General features: G+C 29.5%; 2 protein-coding genes across 2 annotated transcripts in view; one reads left to right on the top strand and one right to left on the bottom strand.

The window, feature by feature from the left end:
• Positions 1-6,057: 6,057 nt before the first annotated feature.
• LOC127279582 (homologous-pairing protein 2 homolog) overlaps positions 6,058-18,020 on the top strand; it is a 261,519-nt gene continuing 249,556 nt past the window's right edge. Inside the window, exon 1 of the mRNA XM_051302020.1 lies at positions 6,058-6,062. The gene's annotated coding sequence lies outside the window, so the exon portion shown is untranslated. The remainder of the gene's footprint in view (positions 6,063-18,020) is intronic.
• The window catches only part of LOC127279581 (splicing factor 3B subunit 2), a 185,175-nt gene continuing 179,877 nt past the window's right edge, over positions 12,723-18,020 (bottom strand). The window contains exon 5 of the mRNA XM_051302013.1: positions 12,723-12,997. Coding sequence (XP_051157970.1) covers positions 12,929-12,997 — 69 coding nt within the window. The 3' untranslated portion in view covers positions 12,723-12,928. The remainder of the gene's footprint in view (positions 12,998-18,020) is intronic.

The following is an 18,020-nucleotide window of genomic DNA, read 5'->3' as shown; positions in this document are numbered from 1 at the left end:
GTCATGTACTTTTGACCGGAATACCCTAACCCTATGTATTTTGACACGCTGAACACGAATCCGAAGTCCGTTTTGCTCCATCACGTCAGGATTTTTTTCTAACCTCAAAAAACATGTCGGATTTTGTGAAGTAGGCGATTTTTTTAAAAATTGATGTATTAACTTCAAACTTGGTATCTGGGGTTTTTTCGTGTCGCTGATTACGAATCTGAAGTTAGATTTTCAAAATCCAAAATGGCGGATCCAATATGGCGGACGAATTTTGAAAAAATTTTAAGATTTACTTCAAACTTGGTATCTAGGGGTTTTTTGGGTCGCTGATTACGAATCTGATGTCAGATTTCCGAAATTCGACATGTCTGATTCAATATTAAGGAATTATTTATAAAAAATTGTCAGATTATTATGAAATTTGGTATCTACAGGTTTTCTAAGTTGCTGACAAGTAACACTAGGGAAGTGCCATACGACGATTTTTCTGAAACTTGGCAGTTTTGTAGTTTTTTAAAAACAATTTGACACGTATGTTTTGTTTTTCACCAAAAGCTGATTTATGGGGGGAACTACCCCTTGAATTTTTTTTTGGTAGGGGGACATTATTTTACGAAATTTTTTAAAAATTAATGTGCAATAGTGTATCTGGGGGTTTTTTGAGTCGCTGATTACGAATATGATGTCAGTTTTCAAAAATTGATAATGGCGTATCTAGTATGGCCGATAGAAGTCCATGCTGGATATGCCATTTTGAATTTTTGAAAACTGACATCATATTCGTAATCAGCGACCCAAAAAACCCCCAGATACAGATAATGGCGTATCTAATATGTCCGATAGAAGTCCATGTTGGATATGCCATTTTGAATTTTTCAAATCTGACATCATATTCGTAATCAGCGACCCAAAAAACCCCCAGATACCAAGTTTGAAGTAAATCTTAAAATTTTTTCAAAATTCGTCCGCCATATTGGATCCGCCATTTTGGATTTTGAAAATCTAACTTCAGATTCGTAATCAGCGACACAAAAAACCCCCAGATACCAAGTTTGAAGTTAATACAGCAATTTTTAAAAAAATCGCCTACTTCTCAAAATCCGACATGTTTTTTGAGGTTAGAAAAAAATCCTGACGTGATGGAGCAAAACGGACTTCGGATTCGTGTTCAGCGCGTCAAAATACATAGGGTTAGGGTATTCCGGTCAAAAGTACATGACACTTTTTTTTTTTGTGGGGCTGTGTTATGAGTCCCTAATTTTAAGAAATTATTATTTTTTTTCATTTTTGAAAACTAAAATTTCTTAAATCAATTTATTCATTAAACTGATTCAAATTAAAGATATAATTATTTTAATTATATTATTATTATTAATACAATTAATACTTTATGATTAGATAATTTTAAAATCCAGCTATCTGGGCGAACATTTATCGAATATTTTTTTCAAGTTTTAATCAAGGTTTGAGCTGAACCTTTAACGAATATTTAATTTAAATCTTTACTCAAGTTTCGAGCCGAACCTTTAACGAATATTTAATTTCAAGCTTCACTCAAGGTTCGCGCTAAACATTTGCTCAAGTGCGGACATTTAAATATTTACAGAAGCTTTACTTAACCTTTATTCTAAATACTGCGAACATTGAAAATAAATATTTAATAAATATTTATTAAATCTTCGGTGCTATGTGGGTGTATATTACCATCAGCGGCAGCTGTGATGCGCGCGTTAAACACTAGATGGCGTTAAAGATTACTTTGTGAATGAATTTCTAAAATTAAACCCTTGAGTGTCAAATGTGTAAGTGAATATAAGTTTTAAAATAATAGATCGATTTATTAAAACAGCTTTTTTCATTTGTACAAATAAAAAAAAAATTTTTATTACGAACAAAAATTTTTTTAATGAAAAGAATTTTTTTTCTGTCAAAATTAATCTTTCTCCTTTCATTAAGAAAAGAAATTTTTTTATTGAGAAAAAAATTTGTTTGTGTAAAAATTAATCTTTTCATTTCATTGTGAAAAAAAAATTATTATTAAGAAAAAAATTTTTTTATGGAAAAATAGATTTCTTTGTGTCACAATTAATTTTTCTCATGTCATTGAGAAAAAAAAATTTTTATTCAGAAAAATTTTTTTTTTATATTTGTAGAAATGAAAAAAGTTGTTTTAATTAATCGATCTATTTTTTTAAAACTTATATTCACTTACACATTTTACACTCTAAAGTTTAATTTTATAAATTCATTCACAAAGTAATTTTCAACGCCATCTACTGTTTAAAGCGCGTATCACAGCTCCCGCTGATGGTAATATACATATATGGTAACTCCCCTGCTGGAAGTAAAGAGATAGAAAACTGATCTCTTTTTTTTATATTTTTATCTCTGAGATAAAAAGTGATAGAAAAATTGTATAACTTTTAATCTCTGGTCTATAATCTTCTATTGCTTTCTATCTCTATTCTAATCAACTTGATGTTTTTCGTTTTTAATAATGCCTTCTCTATCCCTTTCAATATCCAGTCTTTACCCATCTATCGCTTTCTATCTCCAATCTAATTAACAAGATGTTTTTCGCTTTTAATATCCTTTTCTTTATCTCTTTCAATATCCAGTTTATATCCTTCTATCGCTTTCTATCTCTATTCTTATCAACAAGATGTCTTTCGCTTTGAATAACCTTTTCTCTATCTCTTTTAATCTCTAATCTATACAATGTATCTTAATTCAATTTGCTTAGAAATTACTTTAGAAAACTTTACCAAAATTTAAATATAAGTGAGTTCTTACATATACCCACAACGTTAAAATTTTAAGTCACTACTTCTTTTACTCAGGGTCCTAACTATTTAAACTTTACTGTCTAATTTAATTTTTATTTATTTATTATAATTAATTTAATACGTGATTAAATATATATATATATTTTATTTTATAAAATTTAACTTAATTTTTTAATGCTTTTTCAAAAACTAGTTTTTAATAACTGCACTAAATATAAATTATGCTTATTTTTATTTCAAGTGTTGTGGATGTATGAATTCAAAAATAATTTATTTCATAATTTTCTATGTTTGATAAACAAATAAAAGAATTGTAACAATTATTATTATAAATATAATAATTTTATTATAATATTGCGAAGGGCACAAATATAAACTTCATAACCTATCTTATAAATCTTATGACAAGATTTTTAATAAAACAATAATAATGATAAAAGACAAAATTTAAATTTTGATAATATAAAAAAAAATTCAAAAGTATAAGCTGAGAAGAACTAATAATTTCTAAACTTGCACTTAGAATTATATTTTATTATAACAACGGAATAAGCACCATTTTTTTAGTGGAGGCATATGATATAAATGGTTTGTATTAAACATATTCTTTATGAATGACACTTTTAAAGAAATCTCCATAGCCTCCCTTGGTCGAGCGCGTTTAGGCGCGCTCCCAGTACGGTTGAGATATACACAAAATACATACTTTACACTATACACACTAAACATGGTCGAGGGTCGAATCCTACAAGTTAGCCCGCGAGTTGCAAAATGATATTTCAAAGAATAATTAAAAAAAAATTTTTTGTTTAATTTTCATTGTTTACGTTACACTAGAACGAAATATAACATTTTTAGAATTTATTATTGCAATAATTAACAATTTTTTAATTTTCTATCTCTTTCTATCCCTCTTTTTCTATCTCTTTCTATTCCTTAAAAAAGATAAGCAAAGGGATAGAAAAATAGAGATAAAAAGAGATATAAAAGTTCTATGTCTTTCAAGTATCCATTCTGCATCTCCAAAACAGTATACCTTTTTATCTTTTCCTATCTCTTTCTATGTCTTCACTTCCAGCAGGGTCAACAACTGTATGCATTGTACACTTAAAACACTTATTATTGAGTAATTATATCTTAATTTATTGTTATTATTGTATAAATAAGACCTCTAAATGTGTATTAACCATTCCTAATAGTTATTTACAACATATTTCGTCGATTAACGACAATTTTTCACAAGTAACCGAAACGTAACCGAATCATAACCCAATTCGGTTACATCTCGGTTTACCCAATCCGCCAGGGATGTTATTTCGCAATATGAAGTTCAATAATCTCAATTCATTTGCGAAGTAACCATTGATTTCAAAATTAAAAATAAGTGAAAAATAAAATTATAAATAGTTATTAAATTAATTTGGAATAATAATTTAATATTTAACATTAGAAAATTTAAATGTGTGTGTTGTGTATGTTGTTGGTGTATAATTGACAACATATTTGTAATATTAATTAACAAATATTATTTTTAATAAATAATATTTAACTAAAAAAATATAAATTTACGGAATTCCGTCCGTAACATTTTTCTTAAAATCTTTTCGGTGTAATAAATACCAAAAAAAATTCTTGATATATATTGAGAAGCAGAATTTTATTAGCTTTCCATCTAAGTTAGAAGTCCTTATCTTTTTTTTAACTTAAAGTATCCAGCTTTAAAGTCAGCAGTAAATTTCTATTCCTCGCACGTTAGCCGTACCGACAATTTCCGACGGTAGTATATATATATATATATATATATATATATATATATGTATACCAAGAATACACATGTTAAAATATACATATATATACATATACATATATATATAAGCCTTTCTCAACAAGAATGAATGCAATAAATAAAAAATTAGAAATATTAGATAATTTTTATAAAAATAAATATTAAATAAATTTAATAATTAGTTTTAAACTACAACTGTTTGTAAATAATTTTTAATGCCATTTTTAACAATTAATAGTAAAATTTGATAAAAATCAATAAATGTTAAAAATTATAATTAAGTATTGATTAAAATTATTAATATAATTAAAATTAATAATAAAAATTATGAAATTTATAAAATTTTTAAATAATGAACTAAAAATTAATAACAATTAACAATAATTAAATTATATTGATATTAAACAATAAATAATTATAAATAGTTAATATTTTTAATAATTTCGACTTTTATTAGAAAATTCGGTTAGGTTATTATATACATTAATGAAAAATAACAATAATTATTAAAAATTATAAACAAATTAATTTTATAAATTGTATATTTCTTAAAAATCATCGTACAATTAAAATTCAAAAACGTATATGAGAATAAACTAAATAATAATTGTTAATAATTAATTATAATAAAAATAATTATTGTTAATAATAAAAATTTAGCTTAATTGTAAAAGATACAAAATATGGATGATCTCCTCTTCTTTAAGAATTTATCCCTACCTTTGGAAATCTGTGTCCCTGAAGGACATCCTACAAGTTCCGACCTACCCTAAGGGTTGGGTCAGTGAGGCCCAATAGAAAGAAAATGTAAATGAGTTTTATTCATATTAAATATATTTTCCTTCCATTACTTTGTATTAGAAATTAAGTTTTTTTCGATTATTGGAAGTGAGAAATGAAACACCAAATCACTTGTTTGGCAACGTTTCGGTGTCTTGGTTTGACACCATCATCAGGCCACTTTATTAAAAAAAATTAAAAACAAATTAATAACTCACAAACTACATACAACTTTTTATAAAAAAAACATTAAAATTATAAAATTCTTATTTTTATATAAATAAATAATTACCTAGTTAAATTAAATTAGTTACATTAGTAACACGTCAAATTGTTTGTCAAAAATAAAAACAAATTTTGAAGGCGAGATATCACCCATCGTAAAGCAAATTAAAAACTGAAATAAGAACGTGACAATTCACACTTTATATACTACACGTGGAGTCAACGAAATCGGAACAAAACAAAAGAGACAAAATAAAAGAAACAAAGTCATTCTTTCAATTTCCTTAATAAAGGGAAATAAGTATTCCTAAGAAATTGAATGTCTTCCTTTTTATTAATTGTATTATTATCTTTAATGTGTAACATTTCCAAAATCAATCTTTTTTTATAATTAGGTTCTTAATCTAAAATTTTAACTTTATCAAAATTGAAAGAATGATTATGAGTAGATCGATGTTCATTTACAACAGACTCAATGTTTTTATTATATTTGTGTTCTTTAATTCGCTTTTCCAAACTGCGTTTTGATTCACCGATGTAAGTAGCAGGGCAATTATTGCAATTAAATTTATAAACAATGCCAGTTTGGTTCCATTTTTTGTATGGTCTTTGCCTAATTTAACAACAGAACTTAGGTTTTTGTTAACCTTTGGAATTGACAATAAATTATAATCTTTCAAGATGTTTGAAAGTTGCATATAATTGTTATTAAAAGGGATGCAAACTTTTGGTATAATATTATAAATCGATTATTTATTGTTAATTTGTTTATTTTAAGATATTGTAGATTTAACCTTATATGATCATTTTTTTAGATTTTTGTTAATAAATTCCAAAGGATAATCGTTCGGAAGAAGAATCTATGTAACTTTGTTAACATTGTCACCGTGAAAAGATTCATGAGATAACAATATAGCCCTATCTAATAAATTAAAAATAATATTTCTCTTTTTGTTGAATTGGATGACAAGAAAAATAATTTATCAATGTGTTAGAAGATTGAGGTTTTTGAAACCAATTAGTAATAAAATGGTTTTTTTCTTTAATTAATGTCATGTCAAGAAAATTAATCTGGTTATTTGATTTTAATTCAGAAGTAAATTTTAAATTACAATTATAAGAATTAAAAATGTCAATTAAAATGTCTACGTGATATTTATGCACGCATAACAACGTGTCATCAACATATCTGACATAAAAGGCAGATGTACAATTAAATTGATTATAAAAAATTTTTAAACAATAACTCTCAAGGTCAACCATGACAATATCTGCGAACAAAGGAGAAATTAGTGAACCCATAGGTGTATCATAAATATGTTGATAAGTTTTTTCATTGAAAACAAAAAAAGTGTCGTCGAAAAGAAATTTAACACAATTGACAATGTCAACAAAAGGAATTTTCAAGATTGTTAAATGTTATAAATTCTTCTATCTAAACTCTGAATAACTAAGTCACACGGAACATTCGTAAAAAGTGAACTGACATCTAGAGAAAACAATACAAAATTTTCTGGAATAACAATATCGTTTTTTTTTTTTTTAATTCAAAACTATTGTTGATGTGAGACTTAGGAAGAGGAATTGCAGTCTTCAATTCATCATATATTGTTTTCGCTAAAAAATGCGTAGGACTATTAATGAGAGAGATAATTGGACGGAGAGGATTGTTCTTTTTATGAATTTTTGGCAAGCCGTAAAGTTTTGCAATAGTCGTATTTGTCATAGTTAATTGGTTTTTATGATATTTATATTTCAAAAATTCATTGTCATTAAGATGTTGTAAAATATTGTAATTTGATTAAGTATTTGATTCTAATATTGTTAAAATATTTTTACTACGAATTTCTTTATAAGTGGATTGATTTGAAAGTAAAGAATTGGCTTTAGAAATGTAGTCGGATTTTTCCATACAAACTGAAACGTTGCCTTTTATCCTATAATTGTCACCTTCTTATGTCAGTTTTTAATTTGCTTTACAATGGGTGATATCTTGCCTTCAAAATTTGTTTTTATTTTTGACAAACAATTTGATGTGTTACTAATGTAACTAATTTAATTTAACTAGGTAATTATTTATTTATATAAAAATAAGAATTTTATAATTTTAATGTTTTTTTATAAAAAGTTGTATGTAGTTTGTGAGTGATTAATTTGTTTTTAATTTTGTTTAATAAAGTGGCCTGATGATGGTATCAAATTAAGACACCGAAACGTTGTCAAACAAGTGATTTGGTGTTTTATTTCTCACTTCCAGTAATCGAAAAAATCTTAATTTCTAGTAAATGAGTTTTCTCCTTTTTTTCTTTCGAGTTTTCACCTATTTATTCGAGAAACCCCAATAGTAAGTTTTCTCAACTACCTTTTTTCTCCGCCTACAAGAAATTTCGCATTCTACAAAAAAACTTTCCCTTCTTCAAAATCTACCCCAAAACTCAAAATTTGTAGTGGGGACAAACCTTTAAAAACGTATGTTTTCCTAAAATCTTTAGTTATTTCAACATTAAAATTTCTATTCACAAACTCTAAAGAGTCATTTCAAAATTTCTGATCTAAAAACTTATTCAACATTCTAACTTCTAAAAATTTAAAGTCATTCTACAAGTTATAAAATTTTAATTCTTTAACTAAAAATTTCCAAGAAATTTTAGTGTTACCGGAGCGAAATTATTTTCTCAATTCCTTTTAAAATCACTTCCTAACCTTCTTAAATTTTTCTTAAGAAAAATTAATCGAAATGATTCCCAAGTTATTGGACGAAAGTTCAGACTTCAAAATTAATCAATTTTAAATTAATGATGTTATATCTCCGGATGTAACAATATGCTATATGGACCTGGCGTAGCTGATATTATATATACTTTAAAGAGTTGAAAACAATTTTTGTTTCTTTAACAATCTAATAAAAAATGGCTGCCGAAAGTGGTACATTTTAAAAGTTTGTCACACTTTTTCTCTGGAACAGTTAATCTAAAATGAAAAAACTAACATTTTTCTTAATCTATTTTGGCTATCGTGTACACTAGAATGAGAAATATTTATTGAAAAAAACGATTGGCAGACTTTTTTTATTTTTTGACAACAATTTTGCAACTTAAATTGTTTATAACTTTTAAAAATATTAATGGATTTTAAAAATCCTAGTTTACACGAAAACTACACATGTCAGGAATCTTTTAGTGCATTTAAAAAAATATTTTATTCATAAAAATATTAATTTTTCTGCCCTTTGCATGCGATCTCCCAAGGGTCCTCAAAAAAATGTGTCTCGCGATGACCAGCATAACTTCTGAGAGAGTCATATAAACTCAAAAAATAAAATATATTCTGTTAGTTTATAAGAAAATGTTGTCGTTGATCGAAGGAATTAAAAAAAATATCACTTTTTCACAAAATGGCAGCTTCTTAAAAAAATCGTCTTAAATTGTTGATTAAATTAATAATTTTAATTTTATTTAAAAACCTTCGATCAACGACAACAAAATGTAGTTGTTGAGCTTGTGTTAAAATTTGAGCCAAATCGGTTCAGTGGTTTTTCAGATATTGTGGTCACCGACTTAAAAAACGTAGTTTTGAGAAAAACGAGTTTAAAGTTTCACAAACAGTTTACATTGAGTATGTAATAAATGTGTGAGATAATAAATATGTTATATTGTAAGGCAAGGGAACGAATGCCTCTTGAATACATACTCAGTTATACGAAAATTGTAAGGTAGAATATAATATACGGGACAAAAAAATCAGATTTCTATGGGTGTTACCGATGCTTTACCTGCTCTACACCGCACGGCGCCTCCTTGCTAATTATGTCTGTAACTTCGAAAATATTCCTCGAATCTTAATAAAAAAATTTTTCAGTGCTGCATCCAAGGTATGTCAATTCAAACTGAACTGGAACACTACCCCAATATTCCAAGGTTGCAATAAAATCATTGACAATAATAAAGTTGTTAAAAAATAAAATAAAATATACTTTTCTCTACCAAAAGTCAACTTAATAAAATCAGTTAACACGAAGATCGAGGTCTTTCAAGTGTGGTCTCCGAGTGAGACAGGTGGAAAAACCCCTTAGACCAGGGTTGTTTAGAGTCAGTTTGGGAATGACGAGAGAGAGTTCAGTTTGGAGCTTGGAGTTTTGAGAGTTTGAGTCTCTGAGTGGAAAACTTTTTGAAACAAACCTCTAGTCCGAGGTTGTTTCCATTTGGAGTTTTATTTTGAGTTTTTAAATTGGAGTTTTTGATTTGAGTTGTGATTTTTGAGTTTGAGATAATTTGATAAAAGAGTATTTAATTCAGAGTTTTTCAAAGAGTGAATAATTGAAGTTTTGAATTAAGAGTATTTAATTTTGATTTGAACAAAGAGTATATAATTGAGTTTTTGAGATCACTTAGTTTTGATTTGAGATTAATTATTTTAATAATTATTTGAAAGAAAGAGAATAGAAAATAACTATAATATACTGGAGGTTTAATTTAATATTTGAATTGAATTTCATCGAGTGTTTTGAAGATACAATTCTAAGGAATTCCAGAGGTAAATATCATAAGAGTCAAGAGACTCTAATAAATTTCACACACAACATTCTTACACATACATTACATTTCACACGTTTAAATTGTATTTTAATACAGAATACTTTACTATTGTATCATTTAGGTTTCTTACAAAATATATATTTATTCACAACTATTTAAATATTTGTAGAGTAAGGATTTTCCCTTCCGGAATGTTTAATAAAAAGTTGAGAAAAATTCGATCCTTGGAAGGAATAAAATAACATAAAAAATGTATGTTATTAATATTGTTTATTGTCACAAAACAAGAACATCGAAACAGGAAACACAACAAGTCATCGAAACGTCGTTTCTTGTTTTGTGACAATAAACAATATTAATAACATACATTTTTTATGTTATTTTATTCCTTCCAAGGATCGAATTTTTCTCAACTTTTTATTTAAATATTTGTTTCACCATTTCTTTCGAATATTCCTAAAACCAATTGTTCTATTAATATGGAATTTCAACCAACTCACTGAATAATAGTGAGGTAAGGAGGGGATCTACTACCTATTACAATTTAATTTTCCGAAAGGCAACGTGAGTTAAAGAATTAAGATTTTTTTAGAGTTTTTGAAAATATCAATCGTTGATTGAAACAGTTAAAAACTCATTTTTTAATTATCAAAATTCGTCTTTAACATTCACAACAGTCAAATATATATAGTATATATATACTTTAAAAAATTGCAAAAGAAATTTCGATTTTTTAAAAATTGTGACTAGGTATAACCCCTTAAATAGAAATTAAACAAAAAAGTGATTCTTACTCAATCGGCGATACCGGCTCCATACACAGATCCTTCTTTGGCTTTAAAAGTTTATACTAATTTTCCCGTGTTCTTAAATAGTTATACTAACCAAAAATGAAAAAAAAGTAATTTTGATTTTTTGAAAAAAAATCACCCTAATCTCCCTTTAAGAAAATTTTAAACGCGTTTTTCTCAAAACTACATTTGAAAAATCCGTGGGCATTCTAGCTGCCACAAATTTCAATCGATCCTCTTAGTAATTTTATTTTGTTTGTCATATAATTATCTAGTGAAATACGTAAGGATTTCTTGAAATATTAATATTTAAATTTTCTAGACAACTTTAAGTAACGAAATTTAGACAAAAATAAGCACTTTTTCCTTCAAATCGATGCCATTTTGCAAAAAAATGAATTTTTTTAAAACTGATACGTAGATTTTGAGATTTTGAGCTGCAGAAACTAATGCTTTTTTTATTTTTATCTAGCTCAATTCTGGACCGAGTTAGAGTGCCCACCGCACGGCTATACATTTTTGAAGCACTGCGTCATATCATCTGTCAGACCGACATTTAAAAAATATAGTTCAAGAGTAGTTTAATACCCTACTGTATTTTAATTTTCTTAAAAAAATTCTATTCTTCAATAAAAATTGTTGAAAAAGCGTATTTTTTGGTTGTGTTAAAGTGGTATAACCCCTTAACTTGAAACTTGTTACTCGGGGGTTTTTGGTGTCGATGATTCTGAATATGAAGTCAATTTTTAAAAAATTTTAAATGGCAGACGAAATTTTAAAAATTATCGGATTCAGTTGAATCATGATATACATGGTTATTTGGAGTCGTTGATATATTGTTTGATCGTTTGATATATTGTTATTATATATAGCTTGCATCAAGCTTAATAGAAGTTTGCTCTAATGTTAAAACAAGTTTGCTCAATAAACTTGCTGCAAACTTGAGCGGCAGTAAGTTTTTTAAAAATTAATGTAACTTTGTAACAAGATTACCGAGTAAGCTTGCCATAGGCGGGACATTAAAGCAATTTTGTCACAAGCTATGCATTCGTGACGATATTAAATTTTTTAAAAGAAGGTTATATAGACTCTTTTTTATCTAAAATAAATATTTATGAAGTTCTGAGCAAATGTCTTGACAGTATGTGTGTGTATGTTACAAAATATTGTGAATGAAGTATCTCAGACATGTTTTGACGGATTGTTCTAAATTTTATTTATTTATTGCAGTCATTAATTTCTAAAATCTGACACAAGGATTTTGAAATATATCCACAAATTTTTTTTTACAATTTTTTCAAAATTTGAGAAATTTATTTTTTGACAAACAATTTTTTTTATTGTAAATTTAATTTTGTTGGTAAAAAAACTTATTTCTTGCAATGAAACTAATCGATTAACCTATATAAAGTTCACAGTTTAATAAAATCTATAAATTAAATCATTTTTTGAATTTTTGAAAAAAATCGTTTTTTACATTTTTGGAAATAACTTTTCCCTATATAGAAATTTTAATTAATTTTTGGCAAAATTATATTCCTGGCATCAAAACGAATCCATTGATGTTTATATAGTTTACATTTTACCAGTATTTATAAAATTGATCGCTATTTTTATTTTTACCAAAAAATTGAAATTTCGCATTTTTTCAAAACTTATAATATAAGTATTTATCATAATGAGGAAGCTAAATAGTCATGAAATGAACAACTTGTTTTTAAATGGAATGGAAAGTCTATGCCGCAAAGGGTTAAATACAAACCTATCCAAAATCCCGTTCTCTTACATTCGGCAACAAATAGGACTGAAAAAAGTCTAAATTGAAAAATTAGATTTACTGCTTTATTATAATGGTTTACCCATAATTTCAAAGTGTATATTGTTACATTTGCATATATTTTTTATTTTGAAAATTATTTGTAAACAAAAGGTAACGTAATACAAGTTTTGAACAATCAAAATCTAAATACGTTCAGATGATTGAAATATTTTAATAATCGTTTTTCATGATAATTTAATACATTGCAAAAGTGTTCAGAATTTAAATTCTTTGTATTTTTTCGAAGATTTGTTGTCCGTATTTTGCTGTCGTTTCCGCTTGCTCTGCAACAAAAATAAAAGATTCGAAATTAAGAGCTGAAATTTGGTACCTCCCAATTCTATAACTCGATTTGCGCTCGGCCGGACTGTTTTCATAACAGTCAACGGATCAAAAAGGAAAAAAATTAAAAGTCAAAATTAAATTTTTTTAACTAAATAATCCAATGAAAAATTAAATTGCGCAACTTTTTTGTCTTTAAAGTTTATTTCTAAACTTAATATTGTTGATGATAAAGACGAAAAACTGAAAAATTTTCGCCTTTCATTCCCATTACTTACTTCATTCCCTTAATAACTACGTCATCTCTTTGCGTGCAGACAACTAATGCATTCATAATATAGTTTTAATATACTTTTATAAATGTATATCAAGTTAATAGTACAACTTTACAGAATTGAGTAATTCACAATTGGATATTTTGCCGTTAATTAATCGCTAATTATTTGAGAAAGAAATAATTTTATCGTTCAAATATTTTTTTTCTACAAGGGTGCCCTGCTAACTTGACGTCAAGTTAGCATTCGTGATTCATCACTTCACAGTGTAACGATAGGCGTATCGTAAGAATACCATAGAGATAATATAAATAGAGTAGACAAGGTATAGGCGGCTGCGTAAGAGGGAAGTGTCCTGACATAAACAGAATGGGTTGGAAAGAGAAGAAAGATTTAACACCAGTATCTGTCCTTCAATAAGCACCAGCGCAAGAGAGACACCTACTGGTGCTAAAATCGCGTTCTCTTTCTATCAAACGGACGCCTCTATACAGACCATCTCCACTCTAGAGGGAAGTGTCCTGACATAAACAGAATGGGTTGGAAAGAGAAGAAAGATTTAACACCAGTATCTGTCCTTCAATAAGCACCAGCGCAAGAGAGACACCTACTGGTGCTAAAATCGCGTTCTCTTTCTATCAAACGGACGCCTCTATACAGACCATCTCCACTCTATTTATATTATCTCTATGAAGAATACTCGCCCGGCGAAGAGAGAGAAAGTAGACGGCGTAAGTAGCAGCGTCTCTCTCTTCCCCCACCTCGCGCTAACGCCTCTGGCTACCTAGCGAGAGTATATACCTGGCGGCTCGCACCTTTTTCATCAGTTCGTCTTCCGACTGGCTTTGAGGTGCACCTCTGGCTAGATGGAAGCGATCTCACTCCTAGTTCCTGGCTACCTGCTATGGGATTCCGTTTAGCAACGGCGCTAAGTAGTGCTACGCTACGCTACGCTTAGCTACTCTACGGATTCTTCTAATTAAAAAACAACTTAAAAACAGGGTAGTACAATACAGTACAGTACAGTACAGTACAGTACAGTACAGTACAGTACAGTACAGTACAGTACAGTACAGTACAGTACAGTACAGTACAGTACAGTACAGTACAGTACAGTACAGTACAGTACAGTACAGTACAGTACAGTACAGTACAGTACAGTACAGTACAGTACAGTACAGTACAGTACAGTACAGTACAGTACAGTACAGTACAGTACAGTACAGTACAGTACAGTACAGTACAGTACAGTACAGTACAGTACAGTACAGTACAGTACAGTACAGTACAGTACAGTACAGTACAGTACAGTACAGTACAGTACAGTACAGTACAGTACAGTACAGTACAGTACAGTACAGTACAGTACAGTACAGTACAGTACAGTACAGTACAGTACAGTACAGTACAGTACAGTACAGTACAGTACAGTACAGTACAGTACAGTACAGTACAGTACAGTACAGTACAGTACAGTACAGTACAGTACAGTACAGTACAGTACAGTACAGTACAGTACAGTACAGTACAGTACAGTACAGTACAGTACAGTACAGTACAGTACAGTACAGTACAGTACAGTACAGTACAGTACAGTACAGTACAGTACAGTACAGTACAGTACAGTACAGTACAGTACTTATATTACAATTTAAAAAAAACGAACAATCATCTCCATGCTTAACATAAACATTTATTTTAACCCTTTTATAACCCTTGGATACATTGTAAACAATTTTTACCGCTATCTTAAATAATTATGGTAACGAAAACTAAAAAAAATTTGATTTTTTGAAAAAAACTCAGTGTATTCTCCTCTTAAGTGAATTTCAATTTGTGTTATAGCTAGTGACTTTGCGCTACGCTCCGAAGCGATTACACCGTAGCGATTTGGAACAAAATCTTGACCAATTCGCTAACTCGTAGCGCCGATAGACTTTGTTTTTTATCTTACACGCCACTAATTAATTTTTTTGACAAAATTCAAACGGGAGTTGATCTTGATTATCATATACAATAAGTCTGTAAAAAAAATTAATTTTTTAGTGCTAATTAATGCAATGCGCTACTTAGCGCCGTTGCTAAAAGGAATCCCATAGCTGGACTCAATTGAGGCGCTCCTCATTGAATTCAGGTAATGCAAGGTATGGTACACTTGATTATGGGTGCTTCCGTGTCAAGTGAACCTTACTTTACCTCCTTGTTCCTTATCAACTTGGACTCTCTGTAGGTGCTCCTGCGAGAGACCGAGAAGATACCTTCATGTACCTAGAACGTCATCCTTGCGACTTCTCTGTAGGTGCTCCTGCGAGAAGATGCGAGTATGACGTCACTACCAAAAACCTAGAGTATCGTCTTCGTGACTTCTCTGTGGGTGCTCCCGCGAGAGGACGTAGAGATAGGTACTTCCTTTCTCGTTCACCGCCCCAGGTGAGTAGAGGGGCAATCTCTATCACCTGGATGCGAAGCTCAGGGCCGTATCTTTAACTCAGGGTGCCCCCTGGTCTAAGATATTTCCCAGAGATGTTCCTTAATGTTCCTAGTTCACGTCAGGCAAGAGTATCAGGTACATACCTGATTCTTCAACCCAATCGTTTCCCTTCTAGTTTTCTTTGGAAACGATTATCTCAGAGTGCACGTTCTAGTTTACGTTTGCCGTGAATTGCTTAACTTACATTTTGGATTTATACGGGATTAACTCCTGGTGAACGCGATCGCGAATATTAAAGGTACTTTGTATCATTTCAGAAAAGAAACTGGCCAGAACAATATGGTAGAGGGCGGTGCAGTCGAGTCACTCGAGATTTCCGGATGACCTACTCATCCTAGTTATTATTTGCATTATATCGAGCCATTTGTTTATTTATTGTTTTATATATTGTTTTATATTCTTTATATTCATATATTCTTTGTACCTTCATTTAACTTCCTTTTGTTACAATATATCAATCTTTCGAAGGTTTTAAATAAAGACTCGTTATTGACTATACCTCTCCTCTTAACCCTTTAAGTCACACATTTTTCTTTTTACTAAATTGGCTTGAAAATTGTTACTTGGGGGTTTTCGGGGTCGCTGATTACGAATCTGACATTAGTTTTTAAAAATTTAAAATGGCGGATCCAATATGGCGGACTTGGAGTTAAAAATTAACTGAATTCGCTTGAAAATTGTTACTCCGGGGTTTTCGGGGTCGCTAAATACGAATCTGATGTCAGTTTTCAAAAATTCAAAATGGCGGATCCAATATGGCGGACATAAAAATTAAAAATTAACTGAATTTTTTTGAAAATCGTTACTCGGGGGTTTTTGGGGTCGCTGAATACGAATCTGATGTCAGTTTTCAAAAATTCAAAATGGCGGATCCAATATGGCGGACTTGGAGTTTAAAATTAACTGAATTCGCTTGAAAATTGACACTCGGGGGTTTTCAGGGTTGCTGAATACGAATCTGATGTCAGTTTTTCAAAATTTAAAATGGCGGTTCCAATATGGCGGACTTGGAGTTGAAAATTGATTAGATTCGCTTGAAAATTGTTACTCGGGGGTTTTCGGGGACGCTGAATACGAATTTCATGTCAGTTTTCGAAAATAATAATTTCATTTTTTTTATCTATCCTGCTCTCAGCGTTACCCAGAACCAACGACGTGGACTTGGCAAGATTTTGGTTCCACCTTGTTTTTTTTATTTATTTATTTTTTTTTTATTTTTATAAATAAAACAAATTACGATCGTCGCAAAAAAAAGTCAGTGAAACAAATGACGATCGTCAACAATCTTTATGATAGTAAAAAAAGGTATACATTGGATTCAGTTACAAAAACATAAATGCTAACAATTTTGTAAATAACAATACTGCTGAGTGTAAAAAACGTTTATTTTTACAGGTTACTAATCCAAGGGTTGTCAGGTACATGATTTAAAGATAAGCATCTATTATTCCTATTTAAACATTTAAAATTCTAAAATTCTATTTTTATTTTTTTATTCAGCGACCCTGAAAACCCCCAAGTAACGATTTTCAAGCGAATTCAGTCAATTTTCAACTTCATGTCCACCATATTGAATCCGCCATTTTGTATTTTTTAAAACTGACATCAGATTCGTATTCAGCGACCCTGAAAAACCCCTGGTACCGATTTTCAAGCGAATTCAGTAAATTTTTAACTTCATGTCCGCCATATTGGATCCGCCATTTTGATTTTTTAAAAACTGACATCAGATTCGTAATCAGCGACCCCGAAAACCCCCGAGTAACGAGTTTTAAGCGAATGCGTTGACTTTTTTTTTTTTCGTCCGCCATATTGGATCTGCCATTTTGAAATTTAAAAAACTGACATCGGATTCGTATTTAGCGACCCTGAAAACCCCCGAGTAACGATTTTCAAGCGAATTCAGTCAATTTTCAAATTTATGTCCGCCATATTGGATCCGCCATTTTGAATTTTTAAAAACTGACATCAGATTCGTAATCAGCGACCCCGAAAACCCCCGAGTATCAATTTTCAAGAGAATTCAGTTAATTTTTAACTTTTATGTCCGCCATATTGGATCGGCCATTTTGAATTTTTAAAAACTAAAGTCAGATTCGTAATCAGCGACCCCGAAAACCCCCGAGTAACGATTTTCAAGCGAATTCATATGAAATATAATTGTAATATAGTGAAAAACCAAAGGTGGGTCGCTGAGCGACCCACTGTGACGCAAAGGGTTAATCATAGTACGCAAATAGTTCCATAAGGCTAAAATAG

Source organism: Leptopilina boulardi, unplaced genomic scaffold (genome assembly GCF_019393585.1).
Source record: "Leptopilina boulardi isolate dan_hultmark-lab unplaced genomic scaffold, ZJU_Lbou_2.1 LbouV2_218, whole genome shotgun sequence".
NCBI lineage: Eukaryota > Metazoa > Arthropoda > Insecta > Hymenoptera > Figitidae > Leptopilina > Leptopilina boulardi.
The sequence above is the reverse complement of the archived record's forward strand: the minus strand, read 5'-3'. Positions and strand labels throughout refer to the sequence as shown.